Source organism: Ranitomeya variabilis, chromosome 1, assembly GCF_051348905.1.
Source record: "Ranitomeya variabilis isolate aRanVar5 chromosome 1, aRanVar5.hap1, whole genome shotgun sequence".
Taxonomy (NCBI): domain Eukaryota; kingdom Metazoa; phylum Chordata; class Amphibia; order Anura; family Dendrobatidae; genus Ranitomeya; species Ranitomeya variabilis.
Genome location: NC_135232.1, coordinates 1054569366 through 1054594492, shown reverse-complemented (window position 1 = coordinate 1054594492; position 25127 = coordinate 1054569366). Strand labels below are relative to the sequence as shown.

General features: G+C 39.9%; 1 protein-coding gene across 1 annotated transcript in view; it reads left to right on the top strand.

Annotated features, from left to right (window-relative positions):
- Positions 1-17142, top strand: part of GABRB1 (gamma-aminobutyric acid type A receptor subunit beta1) — an 891901-nt gene extending 874759 nt beyond the window's left edge. The window contains exon 9 of the mRNA XM_077279819.1: positions 15715-17142. Coding sequence (XP_077135934.1) covers positions 15715-16062 — 348 coding nt within the window. The 3' untranslated portion in view covers positions 16063-17142. The remainder of the gene's footprint in view (positions 1-15714) is intronic.
- The last annotated feature ends 7985 nt before the right edge of the window (positions 17143-25127 follow it).

Genomic DNA, 25127 nt, shown 5'->3' with positions numbered 1-25127 from the left:
GCATGACAATCAGAGGTCTGGAACATTATGGGTGTCAGGTCCGATCATTGCTACATGAACAGTATCCTGGAAAGTGGATTTGTCATCGTGGGCCAGTTGAATGATCACCAAGGTCTCCCGATCTGACCCCCTTAGACTTTTATCTTTGGGGTCATCTGAAGGCAATTGTCTAGGCTGTGAAGATACGAGATTGCAGCATCTGAAACAGTGGATACTTGAAGCCTGTGCTAGCATTTCAGCTGCGGTGTTGTTAACAGTGTGTCAAGAGTGGGAGAAGAGGGTTGCATTGACAATCCAACACAATGGGCAGCACTTTTAACACATTTTATAAGTGGTCACAAACTTGTAAATAACTCATGAAAGAATAAAAATACATTAAATCCAAGCACACCATTGTTTTTCTTGTGAAATTCTCAATACGTTTGATGTGTCACATGACCCTCTTCCCATTGAAAACAATAAAGTTGGATCCAAAATGGCCAACTTCAAAATGGCCACCATGGTCACCTCCCATCATGAAAAGCTTCCCCCTCCCATATACTAATGTGCCACAAACAGGAAGTTGATATCACCAACTATTCCCATCTTACTTAGGTGTATCCATATAAATGGCCCACCCTGTATATATAAAAGTTCAAATCACCCCCCTTTCGCCCCATTCATAATAAAACAATAAAAAAATCAAATATACACATATTTGGTATCACCGCATTCAAAATCGCCTGATCTATCAAGATAAAAAAATTAACCCGATTGTTAAATGGCGTAACGAGAAAAAAGTCAAAACACCAGAATTAAGTTTTTTTAGTCACCACAACATTGCATTAAAATGCAATAACAAGAGATCAAAATATTGTATCTGCACCAAAATGGTATCATTAAAAAAGTCAGCTCAGCATGCAAAAAAATAAGCCCTCACCCAACCCCAGATCACGAAAAATGGAGACACTATGGGTATCAGAAAATGGCACAATTTTGCTTTTTACAAACTTTGAGATTTTTTTCACCACTTAAATAAAAAAGACCAAATGTCAAAAATACTAGGCCTAGATAGCTGGCACTTCCAATATCAATGCATCCTACTATTTCACATGGAAGTAAACGCCAACATTTTGAAATAACGATATATGTTTTATTTAACAAAAATTACATAACACATAAAATCAGTACATGTAAAAGGGAATATAGACACAAAAAGCTGCAAACACAATTCATATATCAAACGCCAATATAATGGGTCAATAAGACAGAGGTAGAATTTTAGTCAATATGGGAACTATACTCCTATAAAGTTAATAAAGTCAATAAATTAACAATTTCCACTGGATTTATGTGTACCCATAAATAGATCACTTTAAAAAGACCCAATATTCAATTAATACACCATCCTAAGTTAATTGAGATCCCTAGTTCAATATATAGTAGCCCCATTAGAAATACATTTCAACAAAGTGCATGTAGTATTATTCAAAATCAATATATACACAGTTTGCAAACCATAGTAATACTCATGCACTAGTGTGCTTACTTTGTACCAATATATCAATTTAAAGTCTCCAGCTAATGCAAATAAATGCTATATTTAGGTAAAATATCCAAGCCTGGGACTGCAGTAAATAAAGATGAATGTATACAGTGATGCAAGATTAAAGTGTCAAGTGCTTAATTACACAAATGGGCAGGTTTAGCTGCATGACATACTAACACATGTAATGGGAACAAGGAAAAGGCTGAGAAGTAGCATGATACATGACCTGTGAGAGCAGACCGGGCCCCGATGCGCGTTTCGCGGTAGCTTCTTCCATTCTATTGGCATTTGATATATGAATTGTGTTTGCAGCTTTTTGTATCTGTATTCCCATTTACATGTACTGATTTTATGTGTTATGTAATTCTTGTTATTTCAAAATGTTGGCGTTTACTTAAATAAAAAAGAACCTATACATGTTTAGTGTCTATGAATTCGTAATGTCATGGAGAATCATAATGACTGGACAGTTTTAGCATTTAGTGAACATGGTAAAAAAAAAAACAACTGTGGGATTGCAATTTGACCGCACTTAGAATTTTTTTTCCCATTTTCCAGTACATGATTTGTTAAAATGAACATGGCTGTTCAAAAGTACAAATTGTTCCTCAAAGAATAAGCCCTCACATGGCCATTTTGACCAAAAAGTAAAAAGTTATGGCTCTGAGAAGAAGAGGAGCAAGAAACGAAAATGCAAAAACAAAAAGACCTCTGGTCATTAAGGGGTTAAGAGGGAGAAATGCAAGATTCTACATCTAGGCAAGAAAAACGAAATTTACATCTATAGAATTGTAGGAATAGACATAAGCAACAGCACATGTGAAAAAGACTTGGATATACTAATAGATCACAAACTGCACATGAGTCAACAGTGTGATGCAGCAGCAAAAAAAACCAGGATGTATTAAGAGAAGCATGGTGTCTAGATCACGTGAATTAATTATCCTCCTCTACTCCTCCTTGACCACAACTCATCAGGAATACTGTGTCCAGTTCTGGGCACCACATTTTAAAATGAAAAACTGGAGCAAGCTCAGAGAAGAGCTACCATGATGATAAGCGGACTGCAAAGTATGTCCTATGAGGAACGGTTAAAGGATCTGGGAATGTTTAGCTTGCAACAAAAGAAGGCTAAGAGGAGACTTAATAGCTGTCTACAAATATCTGAAGGGATGTCAGAGTGTAGAAGGATCATCATTATTCTCATTTGAACATGGAAACATGAGAAGCAATGGATTCAAACTGGAAGGGAGAAGATACAGATTAGATATTAGAAAAAACTTTTTAACATTGAGGGTGATCAATGAGTGGAACAGGCTGCCATGAGAGGTTGTGAGTTCTCCTTCAAGGGAAGTCTTCAAGCAGAGGCTGGACAGACATCTGTCTGAGATGGTTTAGTGAATCCTGCATTAAGCAGGGGGTTGGACACGATGACTCTTGAGGACCCATCAAACTGTAACATTCTATGATTCTTTGATTCCAAAAATGCAGAGGAAATCCCCATCACCTACATACTGTGCAAACAGGGCTCACCACAATCATGCAGTGTTTAAATTAATATGCCTTGGAGATTGCAGTTAAACAGCTCAAGAGTTGTGGACAGATATCCAGGTGAAAGTAGAGCAATGGCTGTTTCCACCTGGAGCCAAGGAAGGGTGATAAATGTGCAAACCTGGTGGTGGCCCTACACCGGGGCAACCTCGCACACGTGCCTTGCATGGCTCACATCCTCAACCTGGTGATACAGCAATTTCTCTGCCACTGTCCCAGCCTGGATGTGCTGCTGCAGAAAACATGGTCACTATGTGCTCACTTCCACCATTAACACCTAGCAGATAATCAACTTGCATCACTACAGAGGTCTTTCGGCCTATTTGTTAACAAGTTGATATATGATGTGCCGACACAGTGGAATTCCACTCTGCACATGTTGCAGCAACCGTGGCAGCAGCAATGAGCCCTGATGCAGTATGTCATTTTGCATAGCCTGGGCCAACACAGTACAAATATGGTGCAAATCATGCTTGCTGACCTCTGCGCCCTTCTGCACAGTTTCAACATGGCTACTAAGATGGTTAGTGCTGACAATGCCTTCATTACCATCACTATTCCGGTCATCTACATGGTGGAGCAAACTTTGAATAGTCTGCTGGAGGAGGCAGTGGTCCCAGAGGAAGAGGAGGAAGCAGAGGAGGATAACAGTATCTCTAAGTTTTGGACTGTCATCGTACAGGCGGATGCCATGGGAGGGTGGATTACAGTGAGCGATGGGGGCTCATGGTACCAGACAAACTGTTAGTGAACATGCAGGAACTGAGGAACATATGGAGGAGGATGAGGAGGAAGAGATGATGGGCGTGCAACAGTCAGGAGATGCAGAGGATAATGATCGCCTATCTGTTGTCATGGTTGGTGGAAGGGAACGGAGGAAGCAAGCTTGAGTGTTACCTCGCTACCAACACATCATGGCCTTGAACCTCATGGAAGCACCCGAAACATGAACGCATACTTGCTGCACTATCTGCAACATGGTGCTCATATTATTGGGATTAGAAGCAGGGCAGCACAGTGGCCCTGTGGTTAGCACTGCAGCCTTGTAACACTAAGGTCCTGGGTTCAAATCCTTACAGTCCCCTTACTTACTGGTTTCTAGCAGAATGGGCAGTCTTCTGTTAATTGCAGCTCTGGTGAACAGAAGAACTGTAGTATTAGTAGAATTATAAAACCCAGCACACGTTCTGCCATAACACAGTCAGCTATTAGTGGTTTGTTCTAAGTTTATACTGCTATCACTTTACTTACACATAGAGATAACAAGGCATTTGAACAAGCTTTCAGCTTCAGACAGCAAGAGCTGAAAGCAGTGATTGGGAAACCTTTTTGAAAGCTGCTGGGCTGGTGGTTTTGCAAGATTTATAGTAGCACTTGTCAGGAGCTGAGAAGAAGGGGGGAGCTGCTAATTGCTATATAGAAATCAGGAATGTAACTTTTGTGCACTCTTGCAAGGGTCTGGAATCCAATCTCCATGGAAACAAGCTGTACAGTACAAGAGATGAAAGCTCTCATTGCAGGAGAATGACAGCAGATAGAAAAAAACAAGTAAATTGCAAATTTGCTTATTTTCATGCTGTCTAACTAATTAAAGCAATTAGATAATTTGAGCATACCCATCTAAGCAATTGAGAAAAATTTGCCGTACATCATAACTAATTCTGGCTGTATTAAAGTGGTTGTTTGGGGACCTAGAATGTTATGTTTTGCAAATTGAAAATAATTGAATTAATATACATTAATTTGTCCCATTTTCCCAATTTTGAATCTCCTATCTGTCTCCCAGTAGTTCCACTTCTATATTCACAGAGCTCCCAACCACTTTGTGTGTTGGCACATAATAAGGAGCCCGGCTATTGGCCTCAGCCACTTCACAAGTCAAGCCAGCCCCTTTGTCTTAGTATCAGTCACATTGAATGATCCGTCCAGAGACATTTTTAGAAACAGACAGATGATATTGGCTATGAAATTAGAATTTTGATATAGCACATTGTCCTTTAGCTTACCCTTGTAACCCTTGTAACCTTGTGCCAGTCATTACACTGGCTACCCATCCAATCCAGAATCCAGTACAAAACTACTACCCTCATCCACAAAGCACTCCATGGCTCAGCACCACCCTACATCTCCTCTCTGGTCTCAGTCTACCAACCTACCCGTGCCCTCCGCTCTGCTAATGACCTCAGGTTAGCATCCTCAATAATCAGAACCTCCCACTCCCGTCTCCAAGACTTTACACGTGCGGCGCCGATTCTTTGGAATGCACTACCTAGGTTAATACAATTAATCCCCAATCCCCACAGTTTTAAGCGTGCACTAAAAACTCATTTGTTCAGATTGGCCTACCGCCTCAACGCATTAACCTAATTATCCCTGTGTGGCCTATTAATAAAAAACAACAACATAATCACGTTCCTCCATCATGTTCTCATACACTTTATGCAGTTAATAGCCTCTGTGTCTGTACTGTTACATACTTAGGCAGTTAACTGGTTCATGCAGCTTTACATGAACACCCGAGCCTTACACTATGGCTGGTCCAAATAACTAAAGCAATTGTTACCATCCACCTCTCGTGTCTCCCCTTTTCCTCATAGTTTGTAAGCTTGCGAGCAGGGCCCTCATTCCTCCTGGTATCTGTTTTGAACTGTGATTTCTGTTATGCTGTAATGTCTGTTGTCTGTATAAGTCCCCTCTATAAGTTGTAAAGCGCTGCGGAATATGTTGGCGCTATATAAATAAAATTATTATTATTATTATTATTATTATTACCCTGAAAATTAAAATTATCCTTTGTGTAATCTAATGTTTTGCTCTTACTTCTATAGAAATATGCAACCTTAAATGGATTTTCCACCCAAGTGTGCTATAAAAATAATAAATAACATATATTCTCCTTGCTAATTTGTGCTTCTCCACATGACTGTCAGAGTACCCCAACCAGAGAGTTGGTCACCAATCGAGCTACTGATTGGCTGCAGCAGTCAAATGCTGACTATGCATGAAGAGAAGGAGGGAAGACAACAGTGACCTAGCCAGTGGTTGAGAGTGATGGAGGATTGATGGATGATTATGTTATTACTTTTATATCTGACAGGGGCTACATGTTAAATAGCAGAAAGGGATGGAAAACACCTTTAGAGCTCGCTCTCATCTGTGTATAAATCGGACAAGTGCAATCCGATAAAATCGGATTGCACTTGTACCAATGTTATTCAATGAGTCAGTGCTGTTCTGCATTTCTTTTTGTCAGCTGGAATCTGGATGAGAAAAAATCACAGCATGCTACGAGTGGCCGCGTATATCGGACAAGACTGGCCAATGCAAGTCAATCGGTGTGAGAAAAAAAATGGATGGCACATGGACCTTCTGTATGACGGACAATTTTTACACATACTGTATATTCACATTCTGTAGCATAGAATACTGTAAATGGTCTTTAAATGATTGTAGAATAATAGTTGCAGAGAAAAAAATGTAATGAATACATGTCATACGGATGTCATATGGATGCTAAGTGAGAAAAAAATCGTACACTCCCATAGCACTCGCATGACATGTAGAATACAAAATGGATTTCACTCATCCAACTTTTCTGGTTGAAAACCGAAGTAATTTTTTAAACGCAGGTGTGATCGAGGCCTTAACATGATATAAAATATGACACATCAAAATATAAAGTTAATTAAACTCATGCTCTTGGTCCACCAGTAGTAGGCTTCCTCAATTATCCTTGCAATGCAGTACTTTTTGTAGCCAAAGTTATTTCTCAGTCTTTAGGGGTGCTACACCTGACCCTCTACTATAAATTCAGTCTTCAACTCATTGTCTATTTATCTCTATTATGTTTCTGCTGACTCTTTATAAATCAATGTAGTATTTATTAGACAAAATATCATCTTCACCTTCTCGAGATATTCTTCCTTCCAAGAAAATAACAGGTTTACCTCGAAATATCACACTACTTTTCTCTGGTTTGTAATAGCTCACTTCTCTGACTTATAATCTAAATGTCCATGGTGAACAAATCAATAAAAACATAAGTGCGAAAAGAACATTTTTAAATGAAATTATAAAGTAAAAACTGACCTCAGACTGTTATGAATTAAAGGAAATCTAAACTTGAAAAAATCTCTTCCATTTCTCCCTTCAATCCTATTTTGTCTAATAATGTGCTTTGGCTTACCTGGTGAGGTGGATCCTCCAAGCCCAATGTCCAGGAGGGCACATGAGTCACAAGCTTCAGTGCAGCAGGCACCTAGGAAACATGTAGTAGAAGCATTGGAGGCCATAGGCAGACAGGAGACTGGGAAGAGGGTAGCAAAGGTACTGGAGGCTGCAGGTAGACAGGACTCAAGAACACTAAAAGTTATTCGTGTGTCTTAGTAGGCCTTATATAGGCCCAGGTAGATGTGGTATAACATGGTAACATACTGGGCCATCTACAAAGCCCAACATGGAGTACAACAGAGTTCAGCAGAAAGGGGTGAGGGAAGCAAAGCCCAGATTCGGGAGAGTTGTGTAACATTCTTTAATTGGAAATTAAAAATATATAAAGAATCCTATTGATATATGCAGGGCCGCCACCAGGAATTTCAGGGCCCCATACTGGCAAAATTTTTGGCCCCCCTTGAGACTTTGCCCATGCTTCACGCCAGCTCCACCTCAACCCTCGACCTTCCACAGTCCCACCGCCCACTCATAGGAAAACTCCACACCTGCACCACATCCTCACCAATCACACATTATCAGTTCCCATCTAACATCAGATCACATACATAGCCAGCAGCTTTTGTTTTGGCTAAAAGATTTTTTTAAGCCGCCACCACGACTAGGTTTGACTATTTTGGCCAGACCCTACTCTACTCTAACCTACTAAATACAGTATTTGTTAAAATATCCAATACTCTTTTTTGGTATATTTTTATTTATATTTCTTTATGGGAATGTGTCACATACATTTTTTAAAATGAACAATAATACCACATACAATGGACAAATACTGTCACACCGTGACCAGACCACATATTACCACCACATAGAGACCGAATAATACCACATACAAGGGACATATACGGCCACACCATGGCCGGTCCACATATTACCACCACATGGTGACCTATAATACTATATACAAGGGACAAATACCACCACACCATATCCGGACCACATATTACAACATAGTTACCGAATAATACCACATACAAGGGACAAATACGGCCACTCCATGGCCGGACCAAATATTACAACCACATAGCAACCGAATACTACAATACCAATCATTAATAAATATATAATTGTATATATTACACAGCATATAGTGTCAGTGTACACGTAATATAGTGATCAGCAGTGACATTGTACACAGGATCTCTGTATATAGTCTATAGTGTACAGGCAATACACTGATCACCAGTGACATTATACATAGGAGCTCTGTATATAGTGTCACTTTACAGGTAAGACAGTGATCACCAGTGACATTATACACAGGAGCTCTGTATATAGTGTATACTGTACAGGTAATACAGTGATAACCAGTGACATTATACATAAGAGCTCTGTATATAGTGTCAATTTCCAGGTAATACAGTGATCACCAGTGACATTATACACAGGAGCTCTGTATATAGTGTATACTGTACAGATAATACAGTGATAACCAGTGATATTATACATAGGAGCTCTGTATATAGTGTCAGTGTATGGATAATACAATGATCGCCAGTGTCATTAAACACATTAGTTCTGTATAAAGTATACAACGTATAGTGTCAGTGTACAGATAACACACTGACTCACTGGTGACATCTCTAGTTGAAGTCTTTCATCTTCGCTTTTCATCCAGTGCACACCACCATCACTTCTTCCAGCCAGGACTCATCTCTACAGAAAATAACACAGTTATCTAGAGCATATGGAGCGCTCCCCGCAGGGCAGTGGAGTACTCGGTACCAGGTCCTTCGGTATTCTGTGGGGATGTCACGGTGGCTGACCCGGTCCGTGGCCCTAGGGACGTCCGTTGTAAAAGTGGAGGGGAAGGTCTTTAAAGGGATAATGTTCGTGACGTCACCTGTGGTATTCGGTCAGGGTGACCGACGCTGCTTAGGGGTCCACTGGGGTGATGTTATGGCAGCTTGATGGTATACCTTCCCACAAGTGAAGTATGTCCCCAGGGCTTCCCAGAGTGTAGATGGTGAATGGTGTGAGGCGCAGTGAATAACGAGGACACAAGGTTGCAGTCTCTTTACCTTTACCCACAGTCCAAGGTACGGACCTCAGGGTAGGTAGAGTCCGGCCAGTCTGGAGGCAAATCCAGAGTCCCCTTATCCAGGTGGAAATCAATAGCCTTCCTCTAGCGCCTGGGTGTTGTAGTACCTCCCTGCTGAGCTTCTCGGTAAGGTCCTCACAACTATTGTGGATGTTAAGTCTCTTTCTCTCTGTCCCCCTGATGGATAGGATAGGACAAACCCGTATAACTGATGGCCTGAGGCTTTTTACAGGGACTCTATCATGCCCCGGCCCCCACAAGTTGCCACCGTGCCTCCTGGGTATAAGGTCGGGCAGCTAACGTGGAATTAACTGTCCTGCCAGTCTCTGAAGTAAAGCGTAGAGATCCTTACTCCCTCGGTATACTGGCCACCGGATTCTTGCGCCTCAGAAGGAGGCAGCCTTTCACAGGGCAGAACTCCTTCTGGTTTCCTCTCCTTGTTGCTATGACTTCGTTTCTCACCCTCTGCAATACACTTCTCTTCTAATGTCTCTTTCTTAGGATGCTGCTGCACGTGGGGCAGGCACAGCTCCGTGGACCCTCGTCCTCCTCAGACTACAGTCTGGATCTGACTGGAACTCGCTCCAGCCAGCTTCTGCCAAACCCTGGCTGGTTCTGACTAGCTTTCTATCCAGACCACCAGTTTTACCTAATTGTGAGGAGTGCCCTAATAGATAGGAGCATAGCTCCCACTGGTGGACTGGAGTGTAAAGTGTGTTGTATGGTTTGTGATACCTGGCAAAGAGATCTCCTTTATTGCCTTCAGACGTAATATCACTGCCCCTGGTGGAAGAACGACATTACTGCAACGGCCAGGACTCTGGGGCGCTGCACATATTCTCCAATTTTTCCCCAACCTCTACACTATACCAGATGAAGAAAAAAGCGACCATGTCGCCCTGCACAATAACAGAACCTCTTCATCCACCACAATGAAAAGAGTATCCTCAAAAATAATATTCTTTAACCCCTTCACCCCCGGAGCTTTTTCCGTTTTTTCGTTTTCGTGTTTCGCTCCCCTCCTTCCCAGAGCCATAACTTTTTTATTTTTCCGTCAATATGGCCATGTGAGGGCTTATTTTTTGCGTGACGAGATGTACTTTTGAACGATATCAATGGTTTTACCATGCTATGTAACAGAAAACGGGAGAAAAATTCCAAGTGTTATGAAATTGCAAAAAAGTGCAATCTCACAATTGTTTTTTGTTTGGCTTTTTTGCTAAGTTCACCAAATGCTAAAACTAACCTGCCATTATGATTCTCCAGGTCATTATGAGTTCATAGACACCTAATATGTCTAGGTTATTTTTTATCTAAGTGGTGAAAAAAAATTCCAAAGTTTGCTAAAAAAAAAAAAAATTGCGTGATTTTCCGATACCCGTAGCGTCTCCAATATTCGTGACCTGGGGTCAGGTGAGGGCTTATTTTTTGCACACCAAGCTGGCATTTTTAATGATACCATTTTGGTGTAGATATGTTATTTTGATCGCCCGTTATTGCATCTTAATGCAATGTTGCGGCGACCAAAAAAATGTAATTTTGGCGTTTTGATTTTTTTTCTCGCTACGCCATTTAGCGGTCAGGTTAATGCTTTGTTTTTATTGATAGATCGGGCGATTCTGAACGCGGCGATACCAAATATGTGTAGGTTTGATTTTTTTTAATTGTTTTATTTTGATTGGGGCGAAAGGGGGGTGATTTGAACTTTTATATATTTTTTAATTTTTTTATATTTTTAAACACTTTTTTAAAAAAATTTTGGCATGATTTAATAGCCTCCATAGGAGGCTAGAAGCATGCACAACTCGATCGCCTCTGCTACATAGAGGTGAAGTACAGATCACCTCTATGTAGCAGAAATGCAGGTGTACTTTGAACACCGACCACAGGGTGTCGCTCAAAGCAATCGGCCATCAACAACCATAGAGGTCTCAAGGAGACCTCTGGTTGTTATGGCAATGCACCAATGACCCCCGATCATGTGACGGGGGTCAGCGGTGCGAGCAGTTTTCGGCCGCGCGGCCGGGAGCGCTAGTTAAATGCCGCTGTCAGCGCTTGACGGCGGCATTTAACTAGTTAATGGGCACGGGCGGATCGTGATTCTGCTCGCGCTCATTGCGCGCACATGTCAGCTGTACAAAACAGCTGACATGTCCACCTCAAAGCAGGGGATCTGCCAGCTGACGTACTATTCCTTAAGCTGGCAGAAAGGGGTTAATTAGCCCTTACAGTAATAATGTCCCACAATCTGGACCACAAGTGTCCTCCCATTCTGGTCCCCATGTGTCCTCCAACTCTGCCTCATGTCTATCCACATTGGCCCCATAGTTATCCATAATAGTATAATGCATCCATAGTCATATATAGTAGTATAATGCACCCCCATAGTCATACATAAAGTATAATGCACCCCCATAGTCATATATAATAGTATCATGCACCTCATAGTCATACAGTATATAGCAGTATAATGCAGCCCCATAGTAGTATAATGCACCCAATAGTCATATATAGTATAATGCACCCCCATAGTAGTATAATGCACCCCAAAGTAGTATAATGCACCCCCATAGTAGTATATAGTGTAATGCAGCCCCATAGCAGTATAATGCACCCCCATAGCAGTATAATGCACCCCCATAGTAGTATAATGCAACCCCATAGCAGTATAATGCAACCCCATAGCTATATATATTTCACCCCCATAGCCGTATAATGCAGCCTCATAGCAGTATAATACTCCCCATAGTAGTATAATGCACTCACATAGCAGTATAATGCACCCCATAGCAGTATAATGCACCTCCATAGTAGTATAATGCAAACCCATAGCTGTATAATTCACCCCCATAGCTGTATAATTCACCCCCATAGCGGTATAATGCAGCCTCATAGCAGTATAATGCTCCCCCATAGCAGTATAATACACTCACATAGCAGTATAATGCACTCAGATAGCATTATAATGCACCCCCATAGCAGAATAATGCACCCCCATAGCAGTATAATGCACCCCCATAGTAGTATAATGCACCCCCATAGCAGTATAATGCACCCCCATAGCAGTATAATGCGCCGTAGTATTATAATGCTCCCCATACTGTGGCTTTACAAAAAAAGTTTCTCCTTAACTGGCCAAGATCCAGCAGTGCCCTCTGTTCGATTCAGCTGAGGCACAGACCGGCGTATGATAGTGACATCATACACCGGTGACGTGCACGCTGACGTGAGCTGCCGGCCTGTGATTGGCTGGTGGCTGTTAACTGTTGCCGTGTGGGAAGAATCTCCTGCACAGCAACAGATTTTTAACTGAACGTGCGTCTGAGGCACCAAGATTCTATGAAATAAAAATAAAAATGCAGCAAGTGACAAACCTTCTGTTGGCATTTTTTATTGTTACAGGGGAATGTGCCAGTCACTGATGGTGATGAGAGGACACTTCTGACAAGCAGAAGTGGGGTACAAAACGTGTCCTAACATATTACCAACAGATATAGTCCGTGTACCAAACACAAATCAGGACTATAAGGTCATGGGTTCCTTTTCTTGTACATCCTCCAACGAGGTGTACATGATACAATGTACGAGGTGCCCTGAAAGTATCCATATTGGGGAAACTATGCAAAGACTACAAACTAGGATGAATTTACACAGGCACACAATCAGGAATGAAATGGACACACCTGTGGGAAAACATTTCTCTGGACCTGGACACAGTATGCCAGACTTAAAAGTCTTAATACTAAAGGTAATTTTAAGGACCACAGGGAAAGAAAAATTTGGAAATACAAACTAATGAATGAGTCCTAGTGTCAACGAAGTAAACAATTTAACACCTGGATTTATGAGTCACTACATGGATACAATTCACACCTCCACCAGACGGACTCCAGATAACTAAGGGTACCGTCACACAGTGGCATTTTTATCGCTACGACGGCACGATTCGTGACGTTCTAGCGATATCGTTACGATCTCGCAGTGTCTGACACGCTACTGCGATCAGACACCCTGCTGAGAATCGTACGTCGTAGCACATCGTTTGAAACTTTCTTTCGTCGCTGGATCTCCCGCTGTCATCGCTGGATCGTTGTGTGTGACAGCGATCCAGCGATGCGTTCGCTGGTAACCAGGGTAAACATCGGGTTACTAAGCGCAGGGCCGCGCTTAGTAACCCGATGTTTACCCTGGTTACCAGCGTAAAAGTAAAAAAAAAAAAACCGTACATACTCACCATCTGATGTCCGTCAGGTCCCTTGCCGTCTGCTTCCTGCTCTGTCTGTCTGCTGGCCGGAAAGTGAGAGCAGATCACAGCGGTGACGTCACTGCTGCGCTCTGCTCTCACTGTACGGCTGCACTCAGTCAGAGTTACCAGCGAACCTCGGCATCGTTGGTCGCTGGAGAGCGGTCTGTGTGACAGCTCCCCAGCGACCACACAACGACTTACCAACGATCACGGCCAGGTCGTATCGCAGGTCGTGATCGTTGGTAAATCGTATAGTGAGACGGTACCCTAAGAACATTATTCCCACTGCCTCTCCATTTGTAAGAAAATGCCTAATTTGATTACCTTGGCTTATCTATGGACTCATCACACTTCCCACCCCCTATCAAATGTCCTCCTGTAGTATTCTTTAAATGTTGTGCTTGTTTCTTATTAATCTATTTGTAATCCTGCCTGAAGAAGGAACCACTGTGCTCTGAAAGCTTGCAAACATTTTCTGGTTAGCCAATAAAGGTTTCACTCTTAGAATACTTCTGTCATCATTGGGCAGAAGAGTATTCACATCGATTTTTTTGGCTAACACGGTACCACAATACAATTTGTTATTGTACATCATGAAATCTCAAAAAAAAAAATGTTTCTGTTCCCAAGGAACTAAAGCCACTAGTAATTTATTTTAATAAAGTCTTCTGTACATCATACTGAATATGTGTTAAATAATCCTTCTTTTTGAGTCTTCAAGCCTTTGCAGATGTTTGGTGTTCCTCAACTTTTGTAGCTATTCTAATTTAGTGTATGGTACTTGATCTTTCATAAAGCAGGATATGTAAGTCTCCCACCTCATCTGCACTGATGCAAACCCACACTCATAGCTTTACTGCATTTAATTACACACACAGTTCTGCTGCATCTATATACACACACAGCTCTGCTGGATGTACACACACATCTTCAAATTCCTTCTAAGCATGTGAGTGATTACATGACCTAAAAGGTCCTTTAACCAATCAGGACCTGCAGCATCTGTGAAGTGCAGATCCATTTCAGTTTTCTCCCTTGCCTTGTACTGATCAAATAGATCAGTCTTGACAAAGTAGAGTGAGATGACACTTCATTCAGTGCTTGGGAAGGACACTGACAGTTTTCTGTGTAGTCATTGGAATTTGCCTACGGTCTATAAGAATACACACTTTTCAGCAAGATTTTTTCTTGCTAAAGAGTGCACCTTATATTACAAAAATACAGTAATTCAACAGTGGAGAGAGGGGGGAATATTTGAGGTTAGAATCTGTGTGTCGGCTGTCCGTCCTGCTGGTGAAGTTCAGCCCAAGATTTAAGGATAGGGAAATGAGCTGCACATCTGTCCACAATGTATAAAAATTAGTTCATGCTTTATTAAAGATTGAGTATTTATAAAAACTTGATGTGTTTCTGGCGTCCAATTGCCTTTAGTCATAAGATATGAACTAATTTTTATTCATTGTGGATGGATAAGCCGCTCATTTCCCTATCCTTAATTCAACAGTGCCTTGATAAGCAAAAGTATCAATTATTTTGGAATTTATACAGTATTTCAGGAAGATAACAAACTCTAATGTCCAGCAGATTACATTTATTTTTTTTTAACAGGGCTTAGGCTGTTAAAAATAGCACTAATATTCACCCTTACTGATCTCCTAAAGCTGCCATTTCAATATTTAGCTGCTTGCTGCTGGTCTCATGTTGCTACACAGGAACTGTTACATTCAACTAGTCACTGTTCAGAGAGGGGATCCGGCTCAGCTAGTGCCTGGCTCAGTGAGTATTTCAGATCACTTCCGGTATACTGAAATAGGTCTTGGACATTGAGTCCATTTGGGTCATGTTAAGTGTCAATATACGAGCAACGGAGGATCAGTGAAGGTGAGCATTACTCATTTTATTATTTTTTTTTGTTCTACATGTACAGTTGAATATTATGAACAGATAAGGTTAATTAGTGTACTTAAATTACAAGAATGTTTTTCTATGTAATTTGTAATTAGCTTTATGAAGAATTGTTAGCTAAATGTTTGTAAAAGTAAGAATAGAATAGCATGCATTAATATATAAAATGCTTTTCTATATTGATTACTATATTGATTGTTTATTTGTTCACAGGTTGATTCACATGGAAACATTCTGCTCACAACTCTTGAGATCCGAAATGAAGTCAGCGGGTCAGAAGTCTTAACTAGTACCATTGATCCACGAGCCACCATGTTCTCCTACGACAGTGCAAGCATCCAGTATCGCAAGCCAATCGCCAATAGAGATATGTACAGCAGAAGCACTCTGGATAGGCACATAGTTCACAAAAAAGGGCGCTTAAGGAGAAGCGCCTCCCAAATGAAAATTAAAATTCCTGATTTGACTGATGTCAATGGTATAGACAGATGGTCGAGAATGATATTCCCTGTTGCATTTACTTTCTTTAATGTTGTGTATTGGCTCTATTATGTACACTAACTTATGCAGTTAGATCACCCTTTTGAAGACATTAGTTCTATTTTTCTGATCCTGAAGGGACTGCATTAGCAATAGTGCTGCAAATTCAAGGTAAGATATTCAGCCATTAAAATGATTTTAGTGTTTGCACACTACATTTAATTTTCAACCGGTAGGTTCTTTAGAAAGCAAGATCTTAGCTTTTACTGAAAATAATTTGTTGTCTTCTGAACTGGAAGACAGAAATGACTCCAATACATTATGGTGAGAAAAAGCTTTATACATATATTAAACATTGTCTTTCAGTCCTAACCTCTTGACTGCAAAAAGGAAAATCTCAGCAACACGTTGCAGTGAAAAGATTAGGACACTAGTCTGCACACATTTTATACTTTCAATAGATTTATCTGAAAAGCCTTTTTTACACATCAAGTCATTGTTTTTTACGAATACAGAAAATGCCATTAAAGTCAAGTTGAGGTTTACAGCTACTTTTCAACACTTTTGGTAACACTAACTAGACATCAAATGCAAAGACATATCATTGTCACGGTCAATACAATATACCAGGTAAGCATACGAAGGGTATAAACTTATCTTAGATGGGTTCATCACTATCTAACGTAGAAGGGAATATATTCTATGCTAAAAAATGAATGTTCACTGCCAAAACCCCTTTAAACTCTTTGATTGACAGAGTCAGTTTAAATGACTGAAATGCCATCGCAGAACACTACAAAAGAGCCCAAAGAGCACTCAAAATGATAAAACAAGTAACAGAGTTAATAATGAGTTGTGGGATCAATAGTTTTGGCACCCAAGGAAAATATGCATTTTTGAGTCTGTCCCGTAAATATATCCAATATATTGGTGTACTTACAGTGTTGTAGCATAACCGTGGTGGAGCTTTAATTGTGCATTCTGACAGCCTTAAATGAAAATGACAAGCCATGGGAAAAAGCAAAATTTTCCAAGCTTGTTGTGGTCAGGTGAAGAAAGGAGAAAATAGTTGATAGGAGCCACGGCTGGATTAATTCCTGAAGATTTACATTCCTTACCACAATAGCCCACTATAAAGCAAGAAAAAACTCTGGTAACTGATGTTCTCCCATGCAGATTAAATATATATATATATATATATATATATATATATATATATAAATATTCAAACAAAAGCAGGCAGCACTCTGTTTCCAAGTAAATATGCAGGACTTTAATGGACCCACATGTCTCAGCGACGTTTCGGCTCGACTGAGCCTTTCTCAAGGCTTGAGAAAGGCTCAGTCAAGCCGAAACGTCGCTGAGACATGTGGGTCCATTAAAGTCCTGCATATTTACTTGGAAACAGAGTGCTGCCTGCTTTTGTTTGAATATTGACTGGAGACGACCGGTGGACGGGTGGTCTATGGGCATTGCACCTGAAGCTAAGTATAGGAGTTGTGCTGTTCCAATTTTGGGTATTATATATAAAAAAATATATATATATATATACAGTATATATATATGTTTGTATACACACGTTTTCACAACAACCGATTATTCATTGCCACAATCCAGTAATTGTATTATTGTCGGTTGTCCGTACAAAATATGTTCTTCATTTTAGAAATGGGTGCAGGATATCCAAACAGAAGTCAGGCAGCTCTGTTTATTCACTTTCTTGCCAAGTATATCAGGCTTGAAAAAGATTTCAACAGAAGTTGAAATGTTGCAACAACAGGTGAATGTAAAAAAACTTAAATTTTGGATGGCTGCCTCTCTTCTTTAAGGATTGTTGGTGAGACTGGTTGGTCAAGATCAAGATGCCAGTGGCTTGCTCCAACTTGTATTTTTCACAGTGCTGTTTTTTCTGTTGAGTTGTTGGTGGATTTGACACTATTTGTGTGATAACTCACATTTTTATCCTTTATTAGATGGATTTTTATGGGTTGATAAAAGGTTGTCTAAGGCCTCATTCAGATGTGCTTTTTTCATGTACGTGTTCTATTCATGTTATTCATGGATAGTACATGTATCCGGTAATGTCTATGGTGCTATTCCTTGTATCTGCAAAAAACACGCAGACGTTTCCTTAAAAGATCACGGAAAGCAAATGAATGGCATCAGTTTGCAGTTCGTGTGCTGTCCTTGATTAACATTGTAATGTATAGGACGAGCTTTGCAACGTATTTTTTTTTCATACCAGAAAATCACTGATGACACACTGATGGTAAAATCTTACACACTGACCAATCACTGATGAAACTCAGATCCAATATACAGATGAAACTCGGATTTCTGAATGAGGCCTACACAAGGTAAATGAAAGGAAATAAGAAAAACATTACAGACCTAGTAAATTCCCTGTCTACCAATGCTTCGTATGGGTTCTCCAACCTGGTCTAGAGGTGGCTGGCATGAGATCACTGAGGCCCATGGGTTGAATGGGTACATGACATGGGTAGAAGGCATTTGATTGATGCGATTAAATAAATGGAGACCGGCAGGGAACCAGAGATCAGGCAGCACAGGGGAAACATAGGATTCTTCAAGTAGATTGAAGATTTTTATTATAGCCAAATTTTTGTCAATCTTAGAAACTCAAAAATGAAGATAAATGTCACCTTTAGAATTTACATGAACCAGAAGCAAGTCCCAATCAGAACAGAAAAGTAGCTAAGAGAAGTGTAGCCAAAGTCTTGTGTTGTACTAGTTAAAACCAAAATGGAACTAAAAATTAGCTTTATGTATTAATCTAAAAAAGCTAAAAAATATATAAAAACAAATCGGTGAGTGGATCAAACATAGGTGCAAAATAGTCAGAGGTCAGGTCAAATATTACATTAAACAAGGAAAAGATAACTAGGGAATAGAAATCTGATACTCCGTTTCCCTACCTGGCAGCGGAGGTTGGCACCCTTTGATTCCCCTTAGGATGCCAACCTCCGTTGCCAGGTAGGGAAACTGAGTATCAGCTATCTATTCCCTAGTTATCTTTTCCTTGTTTAATGTAATATTTGACCTGACCCATGACTATTTTGCACCTATGTTTGATCCACTCACCAATTTATTTTTAAATATTTGAGCTTTTTTAGATTAATGCATAACTAAATCCTAATTTTTAGGTCTGTGTTGTTTTGGTTTTCACACATTTATACCAAACCTGTTATATCGTTTGGGTTTTTGTTTGTACTCAAATTCCAGACCTCTCTGACATGGAATACATAATGGACGACCTCAATGGATATGTCGTAAAATGACCTCTAGAGTCATTTATTTTTTGAAGTCCATGGATGAAAAGTTCACAAAGAGTTATTAAAAAATTACAGCCAAAGTATTTCCCCAAGAAATTTAGTGAGCCTTGTGCACAAATACTGTATGCACCCATAGAGGGATAATTTTAATTTTATCTAACATTTTCCCTAATAAAAAACTCACCATACATTTGTTTTACTCATAGGTTTTATTGTTTGTCAAGTCACTTCAACATCGATAAAAGGTTAGAGCAGATATGTTTTTGTTTTCTGGCTGTTACAGGAGAACCTGTAATTTTACTAAAGGTGTGTAGACTTTATTTTATCAGTAGTGCCACATTTCACATACATATATAATGTAAAAATGTAATATAGTCAAGAGAAAATTCGTTTTTATATATTTGTTTTTATCAATAAGACATAAAGGCAAATTTGAGCTGACATTAGGGTTACAGTTATTTGTTATTTTTTTAATATGTACATGGTGCCGATATTTTGCAGGGTCATTGACACATTTAAATTATAAATGTGTTTGCTATACAGTAGGAACAAATGTACCTAATGTATAAGCCATCAGTACTTGTACTGAAGATTTTACAGTTTTAACAGACCTGGTATCATAAGTTAGGTTTCTGCATCGATAAATATCGCTCAATTTGTAGAACCATTATTTTAAAGACTATATTTTGCCCAATACCGGTATTGTAAATGTAAATGACTGATTTCACAAATTTTCTACTTTTGTTTATAGATCTTATATAAATTGGTACCACATTCAGTTTAGAATTATTCCTACAGCCTTGTCCTGGATTGCTGCACCTGAAAAATATATATGTGAACCCCAAAACCTACATTGTCATCTAATACAAGAAGCCACATATCAAACATATTTTGACTTCACAGCATAAAAGAGTACATTTATGAGTAAAAAAAGAAAAAAAAAATAGTAGAGGAGTTTTTAAATAATTTAGTCATTTTGCTCTCTACCATAGCTCCCTAGGCAATTGCCTATTTTGCCTACCCTTTGTCCCAGCCTAATTTTTCCCTTATTTGCACAAATTATGAGTCAGTTATGCGTTACTATTAAAACACATAGCAAAAACTAAAACTATGGACATTACTTTGAGTGTCGCCATAACCTTCACTATTTCTATTGTAAATTTGTCAACTGCATTTAAATGAGGTTTTGTAAGATCCTTTTCATATGCACTGTACTGTACGCTGCTGCAAATTTCGGTTACTAATTCTTCAATACCAATTTGCAAGTCATATGCAGTGCTGAAACCTGGATTGTGATGTCAACATAAAAAATCACATCAGTAAACCTCCACACAAATAGGACATAAGGAATGCATGTACATTGATCATGGAGAGACACAAATCCAACCCATTTTAGGCAAAGCTAACATTTTATAGTTGGTGCAGCACAATGCCTCTACAAGACCAAACATATAACATATGCGGCAAACAACATTTTATTATCATTTTGCTATAAGATGATCCAGGTAACAAGCGCTCCCAAAAAGAAATAACTGGATAGATCACCGAGATTGATGAAAAAAATAAATTATGAAAAACACAACACGTTTCGACTGTATGCAGCCTTCCTCAGGTGTCTGAGTCAAAAAAGAGAGCCACCTGAGGAAGGCTTGGTACAGCTGAAACGTGTTTTGTTTGTAATACTTTTTCCTATCAATCCCTGTGATTTATCCAATTATTTATTTTTAGAAATGCCAGTCACCTAGCAAGTGAGAAGCTTTCCTTCTAACTTTACACTATTACTGATTTACACCGCTCAGAAAAACGCTCCTCACTGTCTTTTCCATGTAGTAATTTTGCTGAAATTGTTTCTTTCTTTTTAATTGGGTAAAATATGCTAGAAATGCTTCTATGGAAAACAATCACAATTTTTATGCATATATTAACATCAGCTCTTTTCACCATTAGACACAATTAAAAAAAATACCTACCAAAATAAGTGGCATATAGCATACTGTAGTATGAAAAGAAGTAGAAAATGGGTGGTTCTAGATAGCAATATCTGTAAGGGGCTGCACCTACTAAGTGTCATTTCTATATGGCAGAGGGGCATGTTAGCACCAGGGCTATCGCTGCACCCCATTAAAACACAATCAAGGCTGTTTTAAATTCTGATGATTGTACTCTAATTGTAATAAATCTGCTATAATTAAAGGAAAAATCCAGAAAATAAATAAAATATTATACTATGTGCATGGTATTGTAACTAATAGTCCTAATAATAATAGCGTAAATGTAATGTGATAATACAAAAATGTAATGGTGCATAATATAATATATAATCGTATGTATCAAAAATGGTAATAAAATTATATATTCATGAAACATTCAATTAAAAATAAATTGATTACATGTTGTATTATCGTATTACATTACATCAATCAATACTTTAGTAGTAGTAATGTAGTAATGGTTGGCTAATTTTATGAAAAAAATAAATAAAATTTGGATAATTGAAAATTAATGCCATAAAAATCTTAACTAATCTTTTGCAGAAATAATTTACATTGTTCTTACTTTTCAATCCAAGTCACTTTATGGTTCTCCAGGATTAGAAAAGCATGCATGCTTTATTCTTCAAGCTTCAGTTTTTCATGTTCGTATGTAGTCCGTTTTATAAGGACCACAAATACGGACACACGCACACACATTGTAGTCAATGGTTGTGCTCACATGTCAAGTTTTCACATGGACTGTGTCCGTGTGAAAAACCTGCAGGCATATCAATTTTTTATCAGGATCTTGAGCCTCAAAATGTACTGCACATGTGCACATTGATGACATCCATGTGTCATCAGCGTGACACACCTGCAAAAAACTGGTATAATTTGCGCAGTTCCCAGGAGCCAGGTAATGAAGACAGCTCTGACCATTGTCGCTTTGTCTCCTTGAGCTAAGCGTGACCAGATGACAATAGTGGGAGTTGTATTCAGCACCCACTGTGTACATCGTGTGTAAAATTAAGGATCAAATAAAAAAATTGGTGTGTGATCTCACGTAATTTTTATAACCAGCAGAAGGAAAGCCCATGACTGGGGGCTGATGTTACTAATCTGGGAAAGGGGACAATTTTCCGAAAGGTTCCCAGGCTATTAATAACTGATCACAGCTGTTTGCTTAGTCTTTACTGGTTAGTTTATGGGAACCCCAGAAAAAAATGACGTAGAGTCCCCCTATAAATTCTAACCAGCAAAGGCTAAACAGACTACTGTGGGCTGATATTAATAGCCAGGGAAGGGGCCATGGATATTGGCCCCCTCCCAGGTTACTAATACCAGCCCTCTGCAGCCCCAGAAATGGCGCATCCATAAGATGCGCCAAATCTGGTGCTCAGCCTTGCCCTTCCCACTTGCCATGGTGCAGTGGCAAGTGGGGTAATAAGTTTGGGATTGATCTGAACTTTGCATTGTCAGCTGACTTTAAACCCAGGGATTAGTAATGGAGAGGCATCTGTAGGACGCCACCATTACTAACCCCATAATCCTATCGTAAAAAGAACCACTGCAATAATAAAGTCCTTTAATTGAAATAAACACACCCCACCCTCATTTTCCCATTTATTACTGTAAAACTAAAAATAATAAAATAAATATTTGTCACCTGTCCAACGATAATCCATTTGTCCCACACCGTAATCCATCTCTGCTTCATCTGGATTCCTTGCTGAATGGTGGCATGTTGTGTCCGTTCAGCCTAGCATCCAGGAGACACTGATCCGAGCATCTGAGCGCAGCATCAGTGTCGAGCGGTAACATTATAGAAGTTACTGCAAATAAACTTTATTTACAGCATGACACACCCAACAGAGACAAATAAGGCAGCATCAAAAACGTGATAAAAACGCAAGTTTAAGAAAACAAATACAATGGAAAAACACAAGTAACCTAATTTTAATAATAGATGCAGAAATGGTGCACCAAAAACTCACCAAAAGCTCAACATGGTAGCGTAGACCAAGGCCCCAAATCTATAATTGTTTGTAAATGCAGGGCTTAAGTGATCTTCGGGATGTGCTCTTGTCACCTTACCATAAAAAAACAAAAACTCGGCATATTTTAGGATTTTCATGGATTTATTCTTAAAACTAGACAGTAAAAGGAAATACAGGATGAGGATTAATAGAGTGACATATTCGCAGCACCATAGATTTCACTCTGTGTATGTGTCATATGAATAAGAGTCCCGCAGACACAATGCTGTAGCTGTTGTAAAGGTCACCGATTAGAGAACTGATATAAAGCACAAATTCAGTGGTGTCAGAGGCCTCATAGCAGCAGTGGGGAATAATCTATGTGACACACAGCAGCCGGCCCAATATCCATATACTGTAGTCTGTAGCACATTTATTTCAACACTTATAGTTTAGAGAACAAATGTATATTCACTGCTCTACTGACGGCTTAGATGGTTCTAGGATATTCATCTAAGATATCTACTTGAGATGAGAATACAAGTTCGAGTTGGATTGAATTTTACTTAAATGTTTTTTTTCCAAATCTGTAATTCCTTTTAGCACAGAGTCAGCAAAATGGCAGCCAATGAACAGTGAAGGCCATCAAAAATTTTAAAAAATCCTTGTACTCACCTTACTGCTCACCTCTCTGGCCGCTCCACTCCTCACTGTCACCCGTCTGTTCCCTATCGCATCTTCAACATCCCAAAGCATAATGAACATAATATGTAAAAATAAAGAAATTTCTAATACTCACCTCATTACTCACCTGTCCGGCCCCAGTCCTCGTCACACCCCTGGCTCTTGCACTGAAATCCTCATATTGCAATCACATCTGGGTTTAAAGGGAACCTGTCGCCTCGTTTTTTCAATATGAGGTAAAAATAGTGTTCAATAGGGCCTGAGCTGTGCTGTACAATAGTGTCTTTATTATCCCCTGATTCCCCACCTTTGCTGACAAAATACCTTAGTAAAGTCGCCGTTTTCGGCTGTCAATCACGCAGGTCTGGTCAAATGGGCGTGGTGAAATCGCTGTTTCTCCCCCACCTCTTGCTTTTCTTCCCGGCGTTGGCATAGTGGTTCATGCATGCGCAACTGCCGAATGCACTGCGCAGCGGCAGACAAAGAGCGCAATCTGCGCTATTCACCGGCTTTTCCTTGGCGGCGGCCATCTTCCTGAGGCTGCGTGTGCGCAGATGGAGTGCTCTGCTTTCTGGGGCTTCAGGAAAATGGCCGCGGGTTGCCGTGCGTGCGCAGATGGAGATCGCGGCGGCCATTTTCCTGAAGCAGAGATGCAAACTCGGCTTCAGGAAAATGGCCGCCGCGATCTCCATCTGCGCACGCGCGGCATCCCGCGGCTATTTTCCTGAAGCTCCGGGAAGCAGAGCACTCCATCTGCGCATGTGCGGCCTCAGGAAGATGGCCGCCGCCACTGATAAACCATTAAATAGTGCAGATCGAGCTCTTTTTCTGCCGCTGCGCAGTGCATTCGGCTGTTGCCCATGCGCGAACCACTACGCCAACGCCGGGAAGAAAAGCAAGAGGTGGGGGAGAAACAGCTATTTCACCACGCCCATTTGACCGGACATGCGTGATTGACAGCCGAAAACGGCGACTTTACCAAGGTATTTTGGCAGCAAAGGTGGGGAATCAGGGGATAATAAAGACACTATTGTACAGCACAGCTCAGGCCCTATTGAACACTATTTTTACCTCATATTGAAAAAACGGGGTGACAGGTTCCCTTTAATTATTAAAACATAATGTTCTTGATTCATCCCATTAATTATTGTATTGTGTTAAAAGTAACTGGGAAAATGTCATTCATATATTAAAATATATGAACAGTCTTTTTAGGATCA